This window comes from Melanostigma gelatinosum, assembly GCF_949748355.1.
Source record: "Melanostigma gelatinosum genome assembly, chromosome: 15".
Classification (NCBI taxonomy): Eukaryota; Metazoa; Chordata; class Actinopteri; order Perciformes; family Zoarcidae; genus Melanostigma; species Melanostigma gelatinosum.
The window spans coordinates 17017133-17042942 of record NC_136648.1 but is presented as its reverse complement, the minus strand read 5'-3'; the positions used below and the strand labels follow the sequence as shown (position 1 = coordinate 17042942).

The 25810-nt window shown below is 43.3% G+C and overlaps 1 protein-coding gene across 1 annotated transcript in view; it reads right to left on the bottom strand.

Annotated features, from left to right (window-relative positions):
• kmt2cb (lysine (K)-specific methyltransferase 2Cb) overlaps positions 1–25586 on the bottom strand; it is a 62485-nt gene extending 36899 nt beyond the window's left edge. The window contains exons 1-12 of the mRNA XM_079285092.1: positions 25478–25586; positions 19040–19228; positions 11404–11492; positions 9508–9655; positions 7712–7918; positions 6331–6440; positions 6065–6174; positions 5306–5468; positions 5027–5198; positions 3785–3899; positions 1983–2158; positions 1428–1780 (exon numbers count right to left, since the gene is read on the bottom strand). Of these exons, the coding sequence (XP_079141218.1) occupies positions 1428–1780; positions 1983–2158; positions 3785–3899; positions 5027–5198; positions 5306–5468; positions 6065–6174; positions 6331–6440; positions 7712–7918; positions 9508–9655; positions 11404–11492; positions 19040–19227 (1831 nt within the window). The 5' untranslated portion in view covers position 19228; positions 25478–25586. The remainder of the gene's footprint in view (positions 1–1427; positions 1781–1982; positions 2159–3784; positions 3900–5026; positions 5199–5305; positions 5469–6064; positions 6175–6330; positions 6441–7711; positions 7919–9507; positions 9656–11403; positions 11493–19039; positions 19229–25477) is intronic.
• Positions 25587–25810: the final 224 nt, after the last annotated feature.

The following is a 25810-nucleotide window of genomic DNA, read 5'->3' as shown; positions in this document are numbered from 1 at the left end:
TCCTGCCAGCGGAGTCTGCCGTCTAGACGGAGTGGGCAGCGCAGCTACTGCTGGCATCCCCTGCTCACCGTTGATTTGCCTGATACTCCGCTCCGCTGCTGGCAAGATCTCACGTGGAGCGGAGATGCAGCCCTAAAAGCGTTCACGCGGGGCAGCTACCAGCGTCACGTAACTCAGTGTTGGAGCTGTTGCACAGGTAAGGTTTTATTTAACGGTGCTTCTTTTACTAATTGGCATCTAGCTGGATAAGCTTATATAACGGAGGATTTCCTCCTCCGTTCATGTGAATGAGCCCGAGAATGAGGCTAGACCCGGGTGATTTCATACCAGGAAGTCAAACTGGTTTTGCCTCTTGTGCCAATGAGCAACTTTCATAGGAATGAAGGAGAGCTGCCTCCAACACTGTACCCAGTTGTCTTTATACATGCATGGTTATATCCCATTTATTATCAAAGTAACTACAAGTAAATAACACGGTTCCTCTGTTCTGCCAAATGTTAAAAAAAAAAAAAAACTGAATTCAAAGGCAATAATTTACAGTCTGAATCCCATTGAAGCCTTTATAAGGCTGACACAGCTTGATGTGCTTTGATTTTGTGTCACACACACATTCTTCCCCACCCCCCCCACACACACACACAGTGCCCCTTTACAATCTCTGCCTCTGTTAAGTGGTGTTATTAACAAGTCTCTCTAGTCTAAAGGTAATAAAGACAAACTGCAAGTCAAATGTAAAGCTGATTTGTGGCAGCGTGAGCAGCAACTCAAGTGTCCACCTCTGCTTCAAGTTGCACTGTGCAGTTTCATTTAGCCATGCATTAAATTGAAATAAAAAAATAAGCACTTTCAACAATCAATTTCTCATTTACAAAGACTGGCAGCACAAGTTACATCCCCAGGAGACAGGAGGGAGAAACATAGTACTTGTAATTTTCACATCACAGTTACAAAGACAAAGGAGTCGCTATAATCTGCTGCTAGTAGGACACCATCTGGTTATTGGGGAGGCCTCAGAAAACCCTGCACATAAAGAGAGGGAGCGCTTCTCTCTGGTCTTAGTCCAAATAACTCCCAATCCTTTCATCTGCAACAACGGCGACGATCAGAACTCCATCGGCGACGACGCTACAGCCCACTTTCGTGTTGCATGGCCAAAAACTTTACAGCGAATGAACCCTCAACTACAAAGATCGCCTTTCATTTTCCCTCGTATAACCTGGTGCTCGTGTGTGCGATTTTGTATTATCAAAAGAGTTACATTCCTTGGCTTGTCCTCGCAATAACACGTGATTAATATGCTGATTAGATTCTCTGGAAGGGGCACAGAGGAAAAATAAAGACTTCAAGATTTAAAGACAACACAAGGAAAGAGATCAGAGGAGTTATCTTCCTGTGTCTAATCTAACCTGTTTGGAACAAAGACCCACCAGGCAGCTGGGCTGACGAGGCCAGATTCTCCTCATGGACGGTAGCCTGAGCGGGCTCTGGATCCGAGTGCAATGGAACAGCAAGTAATTCCGGTTTGGGGTCATTGTGCATTTCAGGAGGCCCCTGGGTGCCAGGTTCTAGGTCCGTGTGCTTTTGAGCCAGCTGTAGACCAGTCTCAGAGTCTATGTGCATGGAGGCTGGCTGAGGGCTGAGCTCTGGGCCGGTGTCCATATCCTCTGCCTGTAGCGCCTGCTCTGCAGCAGGAGACTTGCAGTTGGAACAAACATAGTCCTCTCCGGGGTGGATTTCTGCTTGGCCTGAGTTCTGACGCTCGCACTCCAGGTGTAGCCATCTGAAAGGAGTGCGAAGGAATTTTAAGGGATTGTTCGGTGAGGGATCTCTGCGCAAAAAAACTAACATGCAACATATTTATTGCTGAGGTTTTCCCCCAGTGTTTCCTTAATGTTACCAGGGAACGTCAAAAATTGCCACAGGAATGAAACAACAAAACAAGAGTGTTGCATTTCAACTAGTTATGAAGACATGTTCCTTACCTCTTACAAGTCTGGCAGAAGAGTAAGTCTTTATGATGCTCAGGGTCCAGGATGCAGGCACACATGGAACAGCACAGAGCGGGGTCCTGGTTTTGGACGCAGTTCTCACACAGCAGGCTGGTGTGGTGCCATTGCCCGCTGGTCCGTGTCCCACATTGGATGCATACTCTGCAGCTCTGAGGAGCAAAAGGAGGCCCGCTTAGTAACATGATATTGACAGCTGTTCACACTCAATACGGTGAGAATACAGTGTTTCTGCTCCATAGATTTGGCACCTAAGTCATGGGATGGGGAACAAGCATGGAACCTGTCCAGACCCACAGTAAATGTGGGTATATTTAAGACCACGACTCTTTTCCAGCTAAATCTATGAGGTAGAGCTGGGGAATTACGACGAACAAAATGTTATCAGTATTTTTTAGACCCTGATGAAATGGGTTTATAGAGGCAATTTTCTAATCAGACAGATCATTTTGACTAACCAGCTTTTAATAAATGGCAAAAGGAAAAAAACTTTTAAAAACATTGGCATCGAATAAGTGCTGTTCTGGCTACATGGCTGCAACATGCTGCCAAGTTGTGTTACAAATGGCCGACACTTCAATTCAAAGCAGGTTGCTAATAACCAAAACATGAACCTGTACTTCCTGCTTTGCATCATCTTTTATTTTCTGGGCATGCAAGTGGACAAAAGTGAGCACAGCGTTGCGAGCGACAGAACCTCAGAGCGGCACAAGCGACGAAGTAGCAGCGGCGGGCAATTCTGATGAAATAAACGCAGACGGTGTGCAGCATCAAGCAGAGCTGCTTACCGGTACAAAACACAACAGAAAGTGGTCGTTTGGCTTCCATTTGGCTGCTGCTCATTTAAAAAAAGTGTTTGTACTCCAGTACTTTGCTCATGCTGGGAACAGAGAGGCCGCTGACATTTTGACAAAACAGTCATGCCACAATTGTAAAGAGGCATCTTTTCACACATACATCACAAGTACAAAATATCAAAGAGGAAACAATCTTTGGTGTTTAACATAATTAAATAGATTTACACGTTTTAAAGTAGAGCTACTTTTGGGAAATACTCTATGCAGCTCTATTATGAATAGAAAAATATCATAAAAACAAATATTGGACAGGGTAACAATGAGTAATTCTTCATTGATTTCTACTTCGGTCAGACGACTGCAAATCTCCCGAGCGAGTGGGGGACAGGAGTCGGTTAGCGGATGCCGAGGATGCGCGTGGGTTTTGGTCCTCCTGTGCTGAGTCAGACGGAGGAGCCAGAGTGTGAAGACGTCTCAGCGGCTGGCTCTATCGCCGCAGCCTCCTCTGACCACCGCGGGAAACTGGTCGGTGTGTTTACCGGCCGCCTGAGTGACGGCCGCATTCGCACTGCTGGAGGATGACGGTCGGGGCTGCGTGTGATCAGCATGCAAAGGCACGTACCCGCATATACACACACACACACACGCAAACCACGCGGTTCTAAGCTGAGGCTGAACTGAAGCCTTTAAAAGATCAGCCGGAGTGAGTCAGTTCTTAACCACAGGAAGCGTAAATACAAACCACCAAGAAGTCATATTCTCATGGGTGGTCGACATTTTACTCTGTGCCAGAGCAAAAAAAAAATCACATCTTGAATATTGATGCCCACACACAGTGGGAATTTTGTGTTGCAGCTGCCAAAATAATAGGTTGGGACTTCAAAAGCAAAATGACTTCATATTTTTTTACATACCAGCCGGATGAAACATTATTTCACATCGTCTTAAAAAAGCCGTCCAGCCTCATGAGGTTGTTCCTACCTTACATCTCCATCCGTTGGTGGGAAGAGAGTCTATAGCAGGTTGCAGACAGAAGGTATGGTAGCCTTTGTCACACATGTCACACACCAGCATTTTAGTATCCTCTCCTGGGTTCCTACAAAGCGAGAGAGAAGGTTTTATGAAATAGGACAAGAAGACAAGAAAATCCAACATTTCTGACCAAATGCCTCGATAATCAGACAATCTTGTAGGGTTGACCAGGGTTGATTTCACAAAATATTCACGCAATGAGATTTGATAAATAAATCATCAGTAATGTGGATATATTGACTAAGTGGGTTACGGCAAATAACAGAACAGCTAAAAAACAGTCTGGGAAGTTCAGAAAATGACATCACGTTACTGTAACGCAGCCTTTAAAACCGGGAAAAGACAACACGTGTGCCAAATTAAGATATCCCAAATATAAGAATATGTCCAGTCCAATCACGACATCTGTATAAATATCGATATATTGCCCAGCCCTACATGGGACTTTGATATACTGCAAATATTTACGCAGGGTTGTATTTAAAGAAGAACTATGAACAAGTCCCACGCATGACCATATTCACCTCCATTCGCTTTTTATTATATTTCCACAAGGGAGATAATGAGATCGGTCTTGTGTGTGTGTGAGTGAGTGAGTGAGTGAGTGAGTGAGTGAGTGAATCCATCTCTGTGTCTGTCCACGGCTAATCTCACATACTGCATAATATTTGGGATGCTCATTTATAGCTGCACACTCAACTCGACTGCTGACTCCTTAAATCTAAATAATACAAATACATGTATGATTTATGATTGGTATAACATCCACAATAAAAGCTTCAGGCAACAATAAAAGGGTTCAAAAGTCAAAGAAATTAAAAAATTGGAGTAATCCAATCGATTAGTTTATGACAAAAAAACACCATGCTGTGCAATAATAGCTTGGTACTAGTGTTTCTATGTAAATACGGAACAGAAAGCTCAATGGACAGTATTCACCGAAGGCAAACAGGACTGGTTGCTAGCAGAGCCCCTGTGCTGTTTAAACAGGGTCAGAAGTTACAAGACTGTGCTTCAGGGTACAACATCCAGCTATCTCCTCACAAACCACAGAGGTAAACAAACCAGCAGTAAGCAGCATGCCCGGTAGCTACAGAGACAAGTATTAGAAAAAAAAAAGAAAGATAGATAGATAGGACAAAAACATTCAGTGCTGGATACTTTATTTGGGCGAATGGGAAGGCGACTCACTTGCACGTCTGGCAGATTTTGCACTCCGGGCACTGCCAACCTGCCCTCCTTAGAGGGGTCACGGCCATGTCCAGGCACATCCCATGGTAATGCTGACCACAACTGGTGCAGAAGAGCTGGTCCAGTAGCTCCCCTGGGCTATCGCATAGCGCGCAATTTACATCATCTACAACTATGGGCAGAAAATGAAAGAAACAGGATTTAAGTCAGGAAAATACGAGGGGGGGGGACAATTCAGACGTTTCGTCAAATTTCCCATTTTCACTTTACTCCACTTACATTTGTGAATGGCCAGTTCAATGTGTTCTGGGCAGAGGAGCGAGAGACTCCTGATATCCTGAAAGGTCCCAGCTGCCCCCGCACAGGGGAAATGGTAGAGTTGAGCACATCCTTCAGCACAGCACTTAACGGATGCTCCAAGGCGCTTACAGTATGCACAGTGCTGCAGAGAAAGAGAGAGATCCCAAGCCACACATATATAAAATGAATCAATTCCATTCTTAGCCGAGGAAACAACAAACTCTAAAACATGTCCGTGATATTTCTTCGTGACTGGCTGGCTGGCTGATGTAAAAACAGTGCTTCATCCCTTACGGTCTTTTTTTTTTTTTAGAAAAACAGTCATCTGGTTTCCCAGCTTAGAGAAGACCCCCCCTCTTCCAACCCCTGTTGGTCACATTCATGACAGAACCTCGTCCATTCGCCATTCCACTCAGTTCTATAAGTGTGCACTCTGGAGATCAAATGCAAGACTTGCTGATGGGCCACTGGGCTGTGGACGCACTCGGAGAGAGCTGTGAGCTGTGCCACTGCGAACACGAGGAGCTGAGCTGCCACGAGGGCTCAGCCCCGTTGAGTGGCGTGACCTTTTCCATTTCACAGCTGAGAGATCCACGGCTGCCAGGCCGACCTTTACCAGCCAGTCTGATCCATCAGCTCTGCTGTGCCTCACTGAAGCGGTCTCAATGCTGCCCCAACACATTAAGATGCTGTTAACACTCATTAGTCCACGCATCTTCTCCCCCCCCTCCGACTCACCTTTGTGCTCCCTGAGTCAATGGCTCTGTCCACATGAAGCAGAGATTGTCCCTCGCCCTCACAAACACCGTCGGACCACAAGGCACAACTCTGATGTGCCCAGCATTGCCCTGGAATTTCAAGACATTGAGGAAGTGAAGAAACACAAAGGTTAGCATCTAATTCGTGTCTGGTGAAGATTCTGAGTCGACGTGCTAAGCTTCAACAGATGATGCCGACAATGTTTCGTAAAAAGGAAGAGAAATGCTAAGTCTATTGGTTTTTACCTGACTCGAAGAGACACTGGACGTTAAGATCTTGTGGGAGGCCGACATGAGAAAGTTCATCCCAAAATCGACTGGCTGGGTCTGGTTCTTCCTCGCAGCTTTCAGACCCACTGAAACAAAAGGAAGAGGTTTGCAGAGAAAGCAGGTCAGCACAGGTTTTTCTTTTTTTTTTTTTTTTAAGTAGAGAGCCTGAGTCAATTTAGGAATGAATCCAGAGTAGAGACATTAAGGCAGAGGACCATGTTCAGTTTTTACAAAAGCAGACAGATGAAGACAGAGAGAATGAGCTGGGGGGAAATGTTAGAGAGCAAATAAAACGCTGTGGGGGAGGAGGGAGGAGAGGAGGAGGAGGAGGAGGAAGAGGGCCATCTTGTTTGGCATGTGCACAAGAGGCTGGCTGTTCTGTCTCATAAAATCAGTTGAAAAGGATGCGTTTCCCCGAGTCCCTGGCTTGAACTAGTGAGCTGCATAGCATGCGGAAAATGTGGAGAGGGAGCATTAGCATTTAAAAAGGACCTTAGTTCCAGGAAACAAACCAACGGCCAAAATCAAGAGAACGGTTTCTAGAAGCATGATCGCTCACACCTGAGAGCTTATTGTTTACAGCCCCAAGTTTCACTCAATTATCTTCTCCCACCTCCTCACGTGTCCACGGGTTTTGCATTTCGTTCAACGCCTCCGGTTCTCTGACAAATCGAGATACAATTTCTCCTCTGGTGTCTCCGTGTGGCATTAACCGAGGACTGGCCCTATTGCCCAATCACACGGCAGCAACACAACAGCTACTGGTTGGCTTGGCGTGCGACCAGATCCCATACTGCTCCCACTGCCCCGTTACGTCACCGGGAACCCAGTGAGACGCCCAACTGGTTCCAAAAGGACCAAAACAAATTAGGCAGCTGTCCAATAGAGTCCGAGGAGGGTCTTTTGTTGGAACAGTGAGCAAATATGTAGTGCTCAAACACACACACACACACACACACACACACACACACACACACACACGAGAGGCTTGTGTGCAGCTGTTCCCCTGATGTGGGATCCCTGGACCTGGGGACACGGACTGCTGAGGCAAAGTGATAATTTAGCCTTCCAATGTAGAGCGACAACACAACCTGTTAACTGAGAGAGGCCCGTTAGCTTGTGAGGTCTGTGTGTTTGTCTTGTGTGCATGCTCCTTTGTGTGTGTACGAGTTAGCGTGTGAATGTGTGGTCATTTATTAAGCGCCATCATTGGTTTCTTTCACCAGGACAAATCCACTGTGTCAACACTGCTTTCCAGGAAAAGGGGTAAAAGGTGTTTTGGCCCACTTCGGCTATCCTGACCAACACTGGCAGCCAAAACCATTTGTGTCCAACAGTGTACGCCAGGCCTACTTACTTTGTCTTTTCCCTCTGTCCTGAGGTGGTCTCTCCGGCCATTTTTGGCTGAGTGGTTGTATCACCATCGCTGCTCTCGCCCGTTGAGCCTCCTCCACCCTTGTGGCTGAAGAGTGCTTCAAACTGAGGCGTGGTGCTGAATACTTGCAGCTCCCCCTGACCCAGCAGGCTACGGCCACCGCAGTAACAGAAGGCACAGAGACACTCGCTGAAACAAAGAAAGAAATGGGTGGTAGGGGGGTGTTTAATTATATATACCTACTGTGACTTAATACAGCGCCACGCATGTCACCATGAATTAAGGCCTTCCTCTTCTGGCAATGGGACTGTCTGTGCAGCAACATACTTACCGGTACAAATGCAGAAAGCCTACATTTGACTGGCGCACACACTGTCTCCACACACCCACACACACACACACAAACACACACAGTCTCCACACACACACACAGTCTCCACACACACACACAAAATGAACCACTTGTGAAATCCTCAATGGTATACGATGCTGTATTCACAGCGAAGCGGTTTTTTGCCCAGCGTCACGTGTGCACGTTTGACCGCTGGATTATTTGGGTTTATTTGCGGCTCTCGCGCTAGATGCCCCGGAGAGGAGAGGTGGGCGCGTATCCCAGTTACGCTGGGTACATAACATCATCCGGAGGCACTCTGACCAGCAAACAACTTGTAAAACGCTTGTTTTCTGAAGGGAGCTCGGATCAATCGGTGCTAGGCTTTGCTAACATTGGAGCTGCTCCGTCAACACTCAAAATAACGAAATCCAGGCATAAATACGGCAGCGAGGTTATGGTCACAGTTAAACTCTATGGTTTATACGCATACTTGTATCCACATAATTACATCTCTGGTCAGATATGAGGTATTGTAGAGCTCTGGGATGGCTGAAATATATTTTCCCTCCATTTCTGATTCATCAACGCCGCGACTTCAGTGTCAACTGGAGGACAATCTTAACATCAATAGGCTTTGACAGAGTTGAAATATTTCAAGAATTCCGCAAAGGCATTAACTTTGTATGCAATTAAGCCGCGCGAAAGGTTTGCTTCGTGTATAGTGTGAACACACCATAAGTACCAGGCCAGACTCCATCTCATATGGACCTAATTCTACATGTAGGCAATAAGTTAACAACAAAAACCATCATCTTACAAGAACAACTGGACATGGACGTGTTGCAGATTGCATTGGGAGAAGGGCGTTTTAGAGTCGGAGCGGTAAAGAAACAACAGAGACAATAAAGCAGCCAAGAACCCGGAAAGTTGAGAAGTAAACCGGTAAATATTTATCACATTTCTTTAGGCGATGAGACGGCCTTGTTAATAAGATCCCAGGAGAGGGTGCCGGTCTGCCCTCCATCACTAACATCGATAGCACAGACAGGCCGGAAGATTGATTACAACCTTTAACAGGGTGGCACCTGGGAAGAGACTGCTGCCGCTACCGGCTGATGACTCCATTTCGATTCATCCATGCATGTGTACACAGCAAGGCAAACAGCATGTCACATTGCCACACACACACACACACACACACACACACACACACACACACACACACACACACACACACACACACACACACACACACACACACACACACACACACACACACACACACACACACACACACACACACACACACACACACACACACAAATGATTTTACACGCACACATTTATATGAACATTTATGAAAACACAGGGATCTTATATAGATATATATATATATATATGTTTCTCTAACCGTTATTGTTGGGGGAAGTTTAGTGTTCCTAACCTGCTTTGGACTTCTCTGCTCGCTGGGACAGATGGTCCTGCTGAACTCTCGGCTGGAGGGCTCTGGGCCAGAGGGGAAGAGGGCTTGTCCTCCTCTGGCAACTCAGTGGCCACCACTTCCACAGTTTCCACTGGCTGGATTGGTGTTTCTGATCAGAGCAAACAAACAAAACCACGAAAAAAGACCAGTTAGTCAGTAAGAAATGACTCAGTGTTTAATCCCTCCGGAGCATTTATGAGCATTGGAGCCCATTCAGCATTGACCTCGACGCTATTAGCCGCTCTTTAACTCATTGCCAATTACGACTGTCAATTCGGCGTGCAGCTTCTGGCGGGTACAGGCTGTCATAGGGCAGGTAGATTGCATTCTAGTCAGTTTCCTTCAGGTCAAAAACACAGCCTTTATAAGTGAGATGCATGGTAATATATGGGGACCATATGCTCAAGCACTGATTAAACTAAACCCACTGGGAACATCACGCTCTTGCTCAGAATAGCAACAACAATAAAGGCAGGGGAGGGAGAAAAAAACAAACAGCAATCACCGATGAAAAAATGTCTCTCAAGAAGTGGGGTTTAATATTAATGGGGAAATTATGCCTGAAATACAACTAAACTCTATTGTGTTAGTATAGTGCTTTTGATCTAAATTACAAAAGAAATGGCACAATTCACTGTGCCAATCATACAAAACAACTCCCAAAAGTACCTCTTACCGAGGCTGTGGGCCATGCTGAATTTTTATTAACATTTCATTGAGATGTAATTAGGCTAATACTGCAATGATTCAGCGTCATCCAATGGCATCACACAAGGACAAATTCAAGCTCATTACCTCCTAATAGCAGTTTTCAGATATGAGCGAGGTAATATCACTTTTGTTTTTTCACAATATTTAACAGCAACATTGTTATTCTGATAAGCATTTAATATGTCACTCTGCTGGATTTTCAAAATAAAAGAAATATGTTTAAGTATTTGGTTTGCGATAGTTTTAAATATACTAAAAACGTTTTCAAAAGTGGTTTGCATTAAACATTTAAGTTACATTGTGCAAATGAAGCAAAGCAAGGGTTAAACATAAGATTAAGAGGAGATATTAAACCCACGTCTTTAGCAGATGAACTGCTTGACCTCAGCTGTATATCACTTTGGGGACAATACTGTATAGAAATTGTAGATTTCATTTTTGCAACTGATAAAAAACTAATAAAAAAAATCCCATGCCCACTAGGGCCGGTGTCCCTGTGGGCATGGGATTTGTTTTGTTGTAGAAAAAAGAAAATCACAGTTTCAAAACTGCTAATAATTGCCTATTGTTTGTGTGATGTAAACCACAGCTAATAAAAGCAACGCTAACCACCGGCAGAATTTCACTCCACAATATCACCAGCTCAGCAACAGAGCAGCGCTGAGATGTATGAGAATGGGAGGCATGGTCACATGACGTGATGTCCACACATAAAGAAAAAAAGCACATAAATGGGTCTGGAGAGACTGATGGGATTTTAAAAAGCTTTTAGAGGGCATTAGCCTAGGGCTCTTTCCCACTGCACCTCAATGCCAATCTCAGAGCAGGAGGAGAGATTGAAGCAGTAAGGGGAGAGAGAGAGAGAAAAAAAATAAAAAATACGCACTCACTGCAGCTTCACAGCTCAAGCTAAACCCTTTCAATTATAGCCCTGAAGTAGAAGCATGGGGTGCCAAGAAAGAGCTCTCATCCATCCTCCTCCAGGAGAGGAAGACTCCTCTTCTACCTTTACCGAAATACCCTTCTGAAGCACCGTCTGCATGAGGTGGCCTGGATGTGCAAGTTCAAGTCTTTGATCATGCCCCAACGTAACCAATGTGTACATAATGGATCAAAAAGGGGGGGGAGGGGATTGCAAAGTCTCACCTGTGTCCTGAGGGCTTGTGGACTCTGTTATCTCAGTCCCATCCATGCTGTCCTCCTCATCCACAACAACTCTCCCTCTGGTGCGACCCCTAGGGTGAGGAGGAGACACAAACAAATAAAAAAACAGGCGCAAAGAAAAAGAACAAGACGAGAAGAAGGGCCTGGGGTTTGCCTCCGGAGGGTGGGGGGTGGGGGGGGGTGGGGGTTGGCGGTGAGGTCATGAATTAGTTAAATATAGTCACAGCTGTCACTGATTTTTAATGGAGGCACTCAAGGGCGCCGGGCAAGGCGGAAGGGTGGTAGTAGGGGGGCGACTGGTAGCATGTGGAGTTTAAAGATGGAGGCAGAGCAATTGGATAACTTTGCTCTAAAGATTGAGGTAAAGAGACTGCAATAAAGGGGCATTATGGCACTAATGCAACATCATCCATAAATACACGACTATGCCCATGTGGGGGTGACATTACAGTTATCATGCATCTTTTACTGTTGCTCATACCAGAATTGAAATGTGCGTGTTCATCTTCAGAGCTACGTGGAACAACTACCTTTCTCCTTTGCATTCCCTGGAGGGATGACGACTGATTGGCGTCGAACTGAACACGGAGTACAGACATTACTTATGATAATAGCTCTGTAATTTAAGACCGCTCCAACAAACATTTAATCATGAATGCGCACCAGTCATGTTCGGTATCCTGAACATACTCATCCTTATGGTTGTTGCACGCAATCATTTGGGGCTGTGATATATAAAATGGGTATTGTGCGTTGAAGCTTTGGACAAAACCAACAAAGCAGAGAATACACAATACGTGTCCGTCTGTTTTTGCTATTATTCCCTTTATAATAAAGTACAACAAACAATTATTTATGCAAAATCTACTTTCACTCTACTTCCGGTGTTTTCAACGGTCGTCCGTGGATAGGTACACAAACAACCCTCCTGTTGAGGATTAGTCCCAGGGGAATAGAATTACTGAGGGTAACACACTTAAATCTCTGAATGATTGGACATAAAAAAAAAACACAGCTAAAACCTCTCACTATTATATGTAATTGACAGCTACTCTATCTGTTGACAGCAAGCTACCGAAACCAATTTGTGCGTAGAACACGGCACTTTGAACCTCTGAAAATAAGGCTCGTCCTGATTCAGTCGCAGGCGTCGCCGCTGGGTACGTACGTACGTTAGCGGTAATGTGACGGCTGCGCTTTGAAAACTGCGAGTTTGTGAAAAAGGTCAGCGCTCTGTTCATTTCCCAGTGACAAATTCAAAATACTTCTTCATTAGCAACCTGCAAGATCATCATATTCAAACACATTGTATTTGTTTAAAGGCCTGTTTGAGACTATAAAGTATAAATACAATGTTTTCTCCAACAGTCTAATTCAATTAAAGAAATGATTTATCGGCAACAACAAATATACAAGGATTTCTTGTAGATAGTACTACGAGAGACTAATCAAGATGCTGCTTGTTACGCGACTGGGTAATGATACTGCTCAGTACAAATGACATTAAGTGCAGACTCATGAACACACCAGTGTTGGGCTAGATCTCTGATATATGAAGTCAGAAACAATTGTTTATCACTTAAGGGGTGTTTGCATTCATCCAACAGTGCACCGTGTGAACCAAATAATAAGTCTTATTAGAATTGTAAAGCTTATAACAAACACACATGTGCGAAACACAACATTCAAACCATACCAGCACTCGGATTGGTGCAATTCGGCGACGTACTCTCCGTCATGGATTACAAACACGTCGGTGTGTTGCTCCCGGTTTAAGCTGTTCCCCGGAGGAGAACACGCTGCAGCTAAAAAAACCTCACCCACAACCTTCTTACGAGGTGTAAGTACTTAGTATTTTAGACAGGTGTGGTGCTCTATAAACTCTACAAACTGGAAATGGCTTATCTGCGATGCAGGTAACTCCTCGGAAAACCAAAGTATTCCAGTGCAATACAAGGAAACTGCCGTCATTAATTGTAACAAATTTAAGCATTTGTTCATGCAAGGGACCAAGCTGCCAACATCCTGTCCAATACTACCTGAACCAACAACTTCATATCTCTCTACAGGACACAATGCAAAACATTCAACTACATAAACCTATGGGGGGGGGGGGGGGGGGGGGGAGAGAAGCATTAAACCTAATTCCATATTTCAGTTGTCATTTTATTGTCCTGTAGTGAACTGGATGTCACCGTGCAGGTATAGTTTGCAGGTAGACACGCTCAGAAAGAGTTCACTGGTAAATACTCACTTTTAAAAGGACTTGGATTGAGATCCAAAGCTAAACAACCTGATCAGGATATCCCTTCTCATGTGTCCGTCTCCTGTTGAGTGACCCAAAAATATCTCATTACTGCTCCTGCTTAAGATTCTCTCTCTCTGGAGTGCTCAGTTAAATGTAATCTTAGCCTTTTTCCCCCACTTCCCCGTGTCATCACTTAACAGACATGATCAGTTTTAAAACCAGGAAATTTAAAATGTTGCAATTATAAAAAAAAAAAAAAGTGCAAACCTTCCCGTATCCTACTGAATGAGCTACGTCAGCAAATCAGACAAGCGTGTCTACGTTTCCAACCATATGCCTCTGTGCCAAGTCATACAGCTGCGCGCGCGCGCGCACACACACACACACACACACACACACACGCGCACACACGCGCACACACACGCACACACACGCACGCACACGCACACACACGCACACACGCGCACACACGCGCACACACACGCACACACACGCACACACACGCCACCTCCCCCCTTTTGCATACAGTATGGGGAGATCTGTCAGTGTCAGCATCCTCCAATGGGGAGCTCTGTTAAACTAATCTTGGAAGCGCCATGTGGAAGGAATAATTGTCACGGATACAAATTAAATAGCAACATCAATTGTTAGCATGCTAAGTGGGTAGAGAAAGCGCAGGCCAAATGAGAGCAGCGTGTCTCATGGGTACTCGGGAGGATACAGGGGGTTGGCAGTGAGGGAGGAGATGGAGGGATGAGGGGGGGGGGGTAATTTTCGGTGCCACTGGAGAGAAAAATCACAAATGGCTTGACGCCAAATCAACCCCTCCCTCGAAATTACTTCCATGTCAAGATAAGGAACAACCCTAAAAAAAAAAACCCCAGAGGATGACAGAAGAGGCCTCTGGCAAACCTCAGCTAAGAACACGAGGTACAGGTAGTAAGCTCGAGTCAAACAGAAATATCTCAATAAGCAAACCAATCAATTCTAACAGATCACGCTGATATGACAGAAACTGAATTTAAAGAACTCACGAGGAACAAAGAACAATAAATATTCATGACTTAATGAGATATTATGAAGATAAACCTCGAAAAGCAGCTTAGTTATTTCTGCACAAACCAAAATAATCAAAAGGGACAACTGATCAATACACAGTCACATACATTATAATAAATCTTTGGTGCAATTTGTCGATTTGCTAAACGTAGGTCTGGACAGACAATGTCATGATATACATTCTCTAAACTCTCCATCAGCTGATCAGAGGTCAGAGACGTGTCAGGCACCAGGACCGATCTAACCGTGCCTACAGCAGAAGCAGAGCAACACGCCATACATCTTTTTCGGTCGTAGATCACGATCATGTTTTGAGTACCACACACACCTTCCGTCTCACAGGCAAACACTTTGATCGTCTACACCCAACAAGGCAAGGCAAGTTTATTTGTATAGCACATTTCAACAACAAGGTAATTCAAAGTGCTTCACATAAAACCATTAAAAGCATCAAAACATAAGGCAAAAGAAAAGGAGATTTAACAGCAATTAAAAAACTGTGTAAGAAATAAAATGCAGTAGTAAAATGCAGAAATGCAGGAAATTGATTAATATATTAATTGAATGTGGTTCAATTAAAGGCAGCAGCAAACAGAAAGGTCTTCAATCTTGATTTAAATGAGCTGAGGGTCTCAGCAGACCTGCAGCTTTCTGGGACTTTGTTCCAGATATGTGGAGCAGAAAAACTGAACGCTGCTTCTCCATGTTTAGTTCTGACTCTGGGAACAGAAAGTTGACCGGTCCCAGACGACCTGAGGGGTCGGGATGGTTCATAAGGTAGCAGCAGATCAGAGATGTATTTTGGCCCTAAACCATTCAGTGCTTTGTAAACCAACAGCAGGATTTTAAAGTCAATTCTTTGTTGGACAGGAAGCCAGTGCAAAGACCTCAGAACTGGAGTGATGTGGTCCACCCTCCTGGTCTTAGTGAGGACTCGAGCTGCAGCGTTCTGAATCAGCTGCAGCTTTCTGACAGATTTTTTACAGAGACCTGTAAACACACCGTTACAGTAGTCCAGTCTGCTGAAGATAAATGCGTGGACAAGTTTTTCAAAATCCTGTTGAGACATAAGTCCTCTAATCCTTGATATATTCTTCAGGTGATAGTAGGCTGATTTTGTAATTGTCTTGATATGGCTGTTCAGGTTGAGGTCTGAATCCATAACTACACCTAGATTTCTGGCTTGGTTTGTGGGTTTTAACATCAGTGACTGAAGCTGAGCGGTGATTTTCAATTGTTCGTCCTTGGTACCAAAAACAATTACTTCTGTTTTATCTTTGTTTAATTGAAGAAAATTCTGGCACATCCAGTAGTTGATTTGTTCAATGCAGTTGCAAGTGGGTTTTGATTCCAGAGCGCAAATTCAAATGCAGAAAAATTAGCCGCGTGGGACATTTAGATCTGTGACCGCGATCTGGTGTATTACACGCAATGTAGTTGGCGGCGGTGACGTCTTAACCATAGACTGCTACATAACATACAACCGTAATTGTATGCAACTCCTTTCAAAAAGGCATCAAATTACAGGCAGTTATTTAACTGACAAACACTCAAGACTAACATTCAACCCCATACCCTGCACAACTTATCCCCCCCACAGTCCCACCACAGGGAGAAAGAGAGAGGAAGAGGGAAAAAAAAAAAAAAGAAAAGGTGAAAATAATGCTGGGGTAAGTAGTTCCAGTCAGCAGCGTGCTGCCCGGAAAACCTGAAAAGGAGCACGCTGCTCTGAAATGGACTGACGAGCAGATGGAGCGTGGGCAAATCTAGTAAATTCCAACAAGCAGGTCTACAAGAGCGATTCCTGACACGTTCTCTTTTGTCACAAGCAAACCGGCTTTTTTTAACACTTAACATTGGTCATTTTAATGTTTATACTTGTACCGATAACATCCTTTAGAAGAGGAAGCCAGTTGGTGTAAACACAAGACTGCGCTATGCAGATAATTAACAGCTCTGTGAAGTTGTTTCACACTCGAGTGTATTACAGTTGGGATAGTTTGGTTTCGACACACTGCCTCACAGGTAGTTTTATGCCAGGAGGACCAGGGCCCTTTAGCCTCATCATGAACCACAGTGAGAAATTAGGCCGCATTGAATTTGCTGACAGGCGGTACAACCTGAGGTCCATCCATAAAGCTCGGGTTTTTATTGAGAGTTGGCGGGGGGGGGGGGGGGGGGGGGCGTTTTAAGGAGGTGCAGTGGATCCAAGTCAATGAAATCTTAAATGGGACAAATAATTGTGGCATCAATAACGCTTTATAACGCTCTGCAACCGTAACAGAAAATCACAAAAATTACAACACTATAAAACAAAATCCTAACCTAACTAAGAAGAACAACAACGTATTTCTGCTCCTGGTTTGTTCTTAACCAGTTCCTCCACATGAGGCTATTCAGGTGTGTACCAGGTCATCCTTCCACTGTGGCATTAACCAGTGTCTGGATGCTCGCAGATTAAACGATCCATTGGGAGCAGGGTATTAAGATTGATTGAGAGGACGGACCAACGAGAGAGTTAAGAATCTCGCGGGCTTTATATGACAGAGCAGCTCAAAGCTGCTTTATACGTCACTATGGAAGTCACAAACGGAGCCGGCACATTGTTCAATGCCTCATGAGAAGACAAGGTCCTCTAATCAAAACTCCAAAAGACATTTTATCGAAACATGGCCAGTTTGAACAACCTGAACAGCAATGTACAAAATATCAAAAAATGATCTGTATTTTTATCAAGTAAACATTAAACATTAGATCTTCCATTGCAACAGTATTCTCAAGTGCTACACTAAACTATGTCTCCGTTTTATACCATGTGTAAAATGATAGATTGATACAAATCGTGTGTATTAAATAGCTGTACTTATTTCCTGTAATATGCTGCCTGGAGAATGCCACTTTTCAAGCCCCAGGAGGAGTTTTAGGCAATTCTCCTTCACATTCCCTTGAAAATTATATATTTTGTATGTTTGTATGCAAATAAACAAACAGACACCTAGACATTTTGTGAAAGATATTTCCTATTTTTAACTGAACCGGGACTGGGTTGACCTTTCTTTTGCGTTTGAAAATAAACAATCCCAGATTATCCAAATTTCATGATATGGTTTTGGTGCTGCTTCGTAACCATATTTGCCATATGACTTGATATTTTTGGGGGAAAAAAAACAAAAAACAGAATAAGCAATAACACGCCTACATGTTCTAATTTGTAACACAAGCAGATGTTGTGGAGGCGAGAAACACCACAATGCAAACCCAGATCACAGATTTCTTGAGCTTGTTTGTAGTCCGTTCAATAACCCGTGGTTAGACTAGCTTAATCAATTAGAGTTAACTCGTAACGGGGCGCTGTCAAAATTGGCCAAAGATGACATTTATATATTTGTTTTTTAAAAAGACCTACAAGTTTGAAATATTGGAAGATCTATTTTTTCCGCATTTGGTTCATGACGTTTTCCTAACTGGACGCGAGTGACGCAGCACTTTTGTCAGACGACCAGTTTCTATTAATTTCTGTCACTAGCTTTGAAAGCCTGCGTTAGACAAGGAACGGCAGACTCGTGAAGTTGAAATGAGGCGTTATCCATACGATACCTCCTCATTTGTGGTACAAACGTAACAAGATAGCAAGTACTACTCACCCGTATTTTTAGTGGTTACGTGGCCAGCCTGATCGTGAGCGCACAGCTAATGGATACGTGGTTTGTTTACGTGATGTCTCTCTGCGAACGAGTTCTCTGCCATCTTTACGGATGTTTTGAATTATTCCTCGGTTAGCTTGACCTAACGTAACGTTTCATTTTGAATCGATGAAGGCGACGTTGTTTGACTCCTGGCTTCGGGGGCATTCAGTGTGCACGAGGCAGACAGTAGCGGTAGCGCTGCTTTTTCTTCCACAATCAAATATTGATTTTCATATTTGAATGTCTATTGTTTTTGTACTAGACAGCCCAACTGGTAACATAGCGTCAAGCAAGTATTGTTGAACCATGTTTGAAATGTCATCGTCAAATCATTTTAAAGGGCACTGGTCTCTTGTGTGTGTTTCAATGACTCCATACATGAATGGGTGAGCTCAGTGGGTCAGAATGCTCCACTGTCTGCTCTTATATCAAAATGACAACCCTAAAAGTGGGGACGAAGTGTAAAGGGCTTGGCACCTGGACCATTACTGAAAGAAAGTCTTGTTTTTATTCTATTTATATTAGCAGCACCACCAAGTCACGTCTAACTCATGGAATGAGGGAATTCTCTATGGCGTGACATGCAAACAAGATTACGTTTGAATGTCCAAAGGTAAAAGCCTACTTCTTTCTGTTCTTAGACGTGGACGAGGGTGGTGCCTGGGGCAGGGGGACAGCAGCATCCTTGCGCGGCCTGCCACGGGGTCGCTTGTCTGCATGGGCGGGACTTCCTGTGGACGTGGCCCCTACACTGCTGGAGGGCAGTGAAGGTCCCTGGTCAGAGGGTTCCACAGTCTTATCCTCTGATGACATTCTGGAAAAAAAAGTGTAAAAAAATAATAAAATAAATTTAAAAAAAAGATGAGATCGTGATGGACGTTACTTGGCAGGTGGGCTTGGAAAATTGAAATCAACAGTAAGGGGAAGAGCAGGTGCTGATTTTCACCTCTGCTTTCATACTAGGGGTGGGGGGGGATGTAAATTCTTAGATGCATCGCGATTCTCTCCAACGATTATGACTCGATGCAGAAGACTCAATTCAACGTTATGATCGCCTGTAACAATTCTGTGACACCGGGCTGTCCATTCCTCACTGCTGCCGCTGAACGCAACAGACGTGATAAACGTGCTTCTTGTTTACCTTTTAAACTAGGAGCTAAATACTAGCAGAGTTTTGGTGAGGGCGGCTGAGCTTGAGCAGCCGAATATGGATACAATCCGACCGGCTTAAGAACTAACGTATGGAAGCATCTCTCTTCTTCTTCTGCCCAACACGGAAAGAGCGAAGTGAGTCACGAAGTAGATGGACATTTTTTGGAGAAGGATTTGCACCCCTACTCAGTCATTGAGAATCAGAGCTTTCGCGTTATGTTGCACACTTTGGAACCGAGATACAACAGAGACACAGCGATGCTCTACAACCCAACCAAAGCATCCAGTGTCACCGTAACAGCGTTTTTACTACGAGGATGCTGCTACAGGCCTGATTTCATTTATTTTCTTGTTGGTTCTCTTTGCAATGCTTATAAATGTAATCCTCCAGTTGACACATCTCTTCTATTTGTTACTAATATTGCATTAATAAAAGATAATTAAAGCAAAATAATCCGATTTTTTAATTATGAATCATTGCAAATATGCAGTGTTTTAAAAATAACAAATAGTCCGTGAGAAAGAAAATCAAGATAAATCGATAATTGTTTTATAATCGCATCGTAGCCCTCGAATCTAATCGAATGGTGCTAGAGATTCCCAACCGATATTTCATAGTGTTAACAGGCTTTCATGGAGTGGATGGGGAAAGGGGGATGACTTGTCATGGGACGCATTCATTCTCATCACTCCACATCCAGCAGCTCCGGGTTTTCCAATTGCTGCAACCCCCACCTAACGAAAGGCCAGTACAAACAGCTCAATGGTAAATATGGTAAACGCTGCCCTTTCGTGAAATTTTACAATGAGAAGTGAAATTCAGAGCTAGCACGAGTCCACTGGCGAACAGATGAAGATTCACTTTATGTTGCAAAAACTATAGTTGGGTGAAATGACAAATATACCATGAGACGGGTTGTTGACTGCCAAAGATCGTTCTATATCATTTAACGGAGGTATCCATCTCTTTAATGTCTCTGGGGGAGTTTGCCAATTGCCAGAATTGTTGCAAAATCAGTGAACAGATTGTTTGTATCCATTGGCTGTTTGCATTCATACGGCGCAGAAACACTCCACCAATGGCATTGAATTAATTTGAAGTGGCCACTGTGCACCTCTCACTCATGTCTAAAACAGGGACAGACCTCTCCTCATTTGGGTCTTTTGGAAAAAAAGAAAATTAAAGAAAGGTATTTTTTTCTGACCTGCCTGATTTGTCAGGAATTACCATACACTGATAACATGTTGATGCTTTATAACACTAGTTATTGTGATGAATAGTGGCGTAGCGGGCCGTTGTCGATCCGGGATCCGTATGGACTGACTACACAGCTTAAACATCACAGTGAGAAAGAAAGTTCTACTGACGAACGCTGTCGGCCGATATTCGAATATGCGATAAGGACATCAGCCTTTTTTGCTTTCTATCCATGATAATGTTACACTGTGAACAACAAATCATTCAGACATTGGAAGAGAGCTAGTAACCATGGCAGCACCGCTAACGGCTACCGCACGTTACATTAGGATGCGTTTCGGCTCTGTTCAGTGAAAATGATTACTGGGCAAATGTAAATAAAATGTTACCATGATGTGTTCACATGTAATCTTGTAAAATGGAGTTTGGGTGAGAAACTTGAATAAATACAGCTGTTTGAAGATGTTTTCCCAGCAATATACAACAGATATTAAAGAGGGAACTATGACCTCTTTAACTTCCCAACACTAGCTCTAAGCAGCTTATAATACAAAACTAATGACAAAAGTTATTTTTTTAATGAATAATAAATACTATCTTTAATTTCCTCATCATTTGAAAAAACACAATAGATGATAATAAGCTAAAAGATATTATTTTGATTATATTGAAGGTTTACACTGACGTCAGAGTGTCTGGAGCCTTGTAGACCAGCTGCTATAACAAAACAACCTGGATCTGCCAATATGGATCATCAATGATCGGCAATAGTCATCAGCGGCAAAAGAAAAGTGTGATCGGGGATCTCTAAAAGTTACATTTTCTCCGTTTCATATTCTGTGCCGATCAGATCGGTGACTACGATCGGTGACACCTTACGAACCGTGAGTTCTATCCGTTGCACCCCAAGTGATGAAGTGTCGTTGACCAAACGAGTGAGTTCTTCTGGTCCAATGAAACCCATACCTGTTGCTTAAAACAAATGCCTTTGAATTCAAGACACCGGTTATATAAATGCTGGGGAAACGCATTGCTTTCTTTTCACAATTGATTTCACGCCGTATAACTTTGACACATCTCCAAAAGTCACCTTGCTTTTGGAATATTCAGTACTAATGCTGCATTCAGAGAGTAGAAATAACAGGAAAAACACCCCTTGTTCTGACTTGTTCACACATTATTCCAATAATACGAACCAGCCATGACCATGCCCCCCAGGAAGTGTGTACCATTTCAAACCATTGGCTTGTAATGCGTCATCTTTGCTGTAGAGCGTCTTTAGTTTGGCCAATTAACACAATCTGATGATGGTGATGCCGTCGTGAATTAAATGTTTGAAGTGTATCCACACATATACCAGACTTCAGTTCAACAGTTTGAAACAAACGGTTGTCCAATGTCCATCGAGCGTGATTAAACCAACAAGCATACTGCAGACATGCCATAGCCGAATGTCCTGTACCGAATGGTTCAATACAAATGCATTTACCCATTTGTTAGATTAAAGTTACCAGTTTGTCCCCAAATGAAACCAGATACGAACAAACATTGTACGACTCCTATATTAGCTAAATCGACTGTATTTGTGTTAATATGGGATTTTGTTTTGTTTTGATGCAACTGCCAGCGATGGTGCCCTTTGCAGCCATTCTGTGTGCCATTGTTGACATGACTAACATTTCACCAAGTGGAAGATATTGTCTGTATCAGAAATTCCTGACATTTCCAACTCTGTGGTCGGATGGCTGATGTAAATGTTTTTACCCCACTGTGTTGCTTGTGATTATGGTTTAAACGATAAAAAGCTAATATTGACCACAGGCCATTTCCCATGGACTTCTTTCAGTTTATGCAATTTCATTGTGAAAGGCTTTAGTCCTTAGCGTAGATGTCTGGAACTCTACTGGAGGTATGAACAGCATTCTTCCAAAAGATACTCCTTAATAATGCATTTTAGTGACCCGTTGTGCCCTGTATGACAGCATGAGCAGTTGTTGCTGTTTTTCTCCACTCAGTTATTCATGTTTTTCTTTTAATTTGTTTGCCTGTGTGTAAGTTGTCTGTTCGTGTGATGCACAAGCGGGTTTGAACAGTCTGGTTGCCTGCACGTGTGTGTCTCACGACATCAAGCCGCTCTCAACTTGGCAGTGCAGTAAGGCTTTTACTCTGCTGCAGTACAGCAATTTTTTTTTCTCCCATCACTAAGAGCTGAACAGTTACATGATAAGTTTGTAGCTTCACACAGATATTTTAGTTTCTTTTTGGGGCAGAGTATTGTCAAAACGCTACTTTCTTTTCACAGTAATGTAACAGTGATGGCTGACTGCAGCTGCTGTTGTGCTGCTTTGGCTGCAGTGCACATGGCCAATGTAGACAAGGACTAAGTTAACAAGTGGCTGGTGAGGACATTTAGCACGCCAATGGACAGAGATTGTTGTTGGCAGTTGGTGTAAAAAAACAACTAGAAAAAGGCAAGAGAATACTGAATACACATTCCTCTCGTGGTCAGTAGCATCCAGTGGGATGCTCATGTTGGTTTGTGTATGCTGGACATGAAAGCAAGGAACCATTTGTTGTGTTAACTGTTAAGACCATAGCACTGCTGTGTTTCAGCGAGTGTATTTTGAAGTCTCAAACCTTGTTGAATGTGGCTTTAAAATTCCAACAACAAACATTGTGAAAAATGGCCGATTTTTTGGCCGACGATTTCTAATGCATTATTGTACAGTAACATGAAAGGTTTTATGGTTAATTAAGTCTTGTGGCCAGGAAGTCAGTGATGCAGTGTGCTAGATGAGAAAATATCAACACAATAGAGCCTGGCTGGGTTGTAATAAATATGCACCAATAAATTAAATCCAATAAAATGACAGAACATATTTTCCATTTTCCAAAGAAATCTAGGTTTATATCTCGGGTAATCGGAGTACTTGATAATATCACCTTCAAAAACACCTTTATTACTAAGACTAATCCAATGACCTTTTCATAATTAACCTGAAAAGTAAAGAAAAAGGAAAGAACGAGTACTGGGTTAAGCACCACATCATCCTTTTAAAAATGAACAGCAGACATAGCATGTTTTTACCAACTGGCAATCATTTCAGAAAGGCACATTCCACTTGTCTGCTTTTTTTTTGTAGCAAAATTCAATTACAGCAGACTACATACGACTAGTCTTTAGGAAGAGTCATGCAAAGGTCAACTTCACTGGATTTCATTTTCAGTAAAATGATTATAAACTATCGTGGGTCTAAATTTACATTACATTGTATCCTTTGCAAGGTAACTTCTTTTTCTGCAATGCAATGTCAATGCTGATGTGATTTGTTGTTTAGCCCCACATTACATACATTTAGCACATTGTGTTGTCCTGAACAGTTGTGTATCATTACTGCTATTGGTGGCTAGTCATGTGCTGTGGTTTGAAAAGGACCCTGTATGGCCTGAAATCATTTCAGAAATTAAAGAGACAGCTCCCTATTTTGGGACTCATACCATCTTTCACTGCCAATCTGTGTTAACTCTCTCTTTCTCTTATGTCTATAGTGGCCTTCAGGCTCTGTGGACAGATGGTGGTCCAATAACACCAAACTCCACAAGAGTTTACAATGGTTAGACTGTCAGAACAATCATCCACAAATGATTCATGTGAGCCTAAATCCTCAGATAATAAACAGGGGCTTAACGTTACACAGTGTAGGTGGTGATGTAACACAAATTTGTTGGATAAAGACCATTTTATAACCAGATGTACTGCCTCGCCAGAGAGGGATGAGAGTAACGTTGATTGTTGGGGCATCTGAGGTTATGATCTAGGACTACGAGGCAGTCACGACCACCACTGTCGTCACAATTGGAGGCATGCTAACGTTAGCTTTTGTTAACTCAAGCTTGGGCACAAAGCAGCACAGCTAGCGATGCTAGCCTGTTGTGTTCAAACTCTGTCGCCTTTTCTCTGGCGACCACAGACACAATTTAACATTTACGTCGTCTGAATGCGACTGAAAATAAGGAATGAAACTATTCCATGTTTCGTATTTAAGTGGAAATAGCAGACTTGCTTCTGCTTTGAGCGACATTAGTCAGTAAAGACAACTTTGAAAGAGATTCACGTAACGTTAGCAAACAGGTTACCAATGGTTGAAATTAGTTGGCCAACTCATCGTACTAGCTTGTAACTAACGAAACACCAAATATGAATGCTTCAGCCTTTTGTTGTCCAGCGACCCATGATGACTATAATAGTCTGTGTATGATGGTAAACTTAACTACGCTGTCCGTTAGCCCACTTACACCCGGGTAACGTTACAACGTAGTGGTCGTCTGTGCCCATCACACACACAAAGGCTCGGTCTATTCAATGAAACGGAACTGTTCTGGGGAACTACAATGATACACAAAAGTGAAAACGAAACGTTACACGATGACGTAAGCTTTGTTTTCTGCTCTTCTGTGGACACTAGTGATAGTTGTGTGTGCGTGTCGATCGCATATATTGTGTTAAACTGTACCTATATAACGTTACCCCTGTGTTTCTGAACATCCCCCATGAACCGTTCCGTTGAATAGTCTGAGTCATGAAAGGCGGAGACAAACCCCCAACATCGGACTGGAGGTGGGTAATGTTGGCTCAGCTTTCACTTCACAAGGTGAAAGACAAACAAATCTAGTGTGCTTGAAAAAATAATGAAACGTCTCACTGCAGCTTACCTTCCAGCCCTATGAATAGCGAATTATCCTCTTCATATCCAAAATACTGGGGATGAAACGTCGCACTTTTATCACCCAGCTAGCTAGCGAGCTAATGGAGTTAGCTAGCCTCTCCAATGAAGCAACACCGCAGCTCTCAGAAATGCATCACGCATATCATTATATTCCAACGTTGTAATGTTACTCCCAACTTGGCCCATTTGATGGGGAGGCGGACGATGTAAATCCAACAGAAACCCGCTCCGGTTGCACGCGCATGAGTGTGGATCACTTTCCTTTCTCCGATGACAGCTGTCGTCGCACGAGTTCTGGTTATGGAGCTAACGTTAGTTG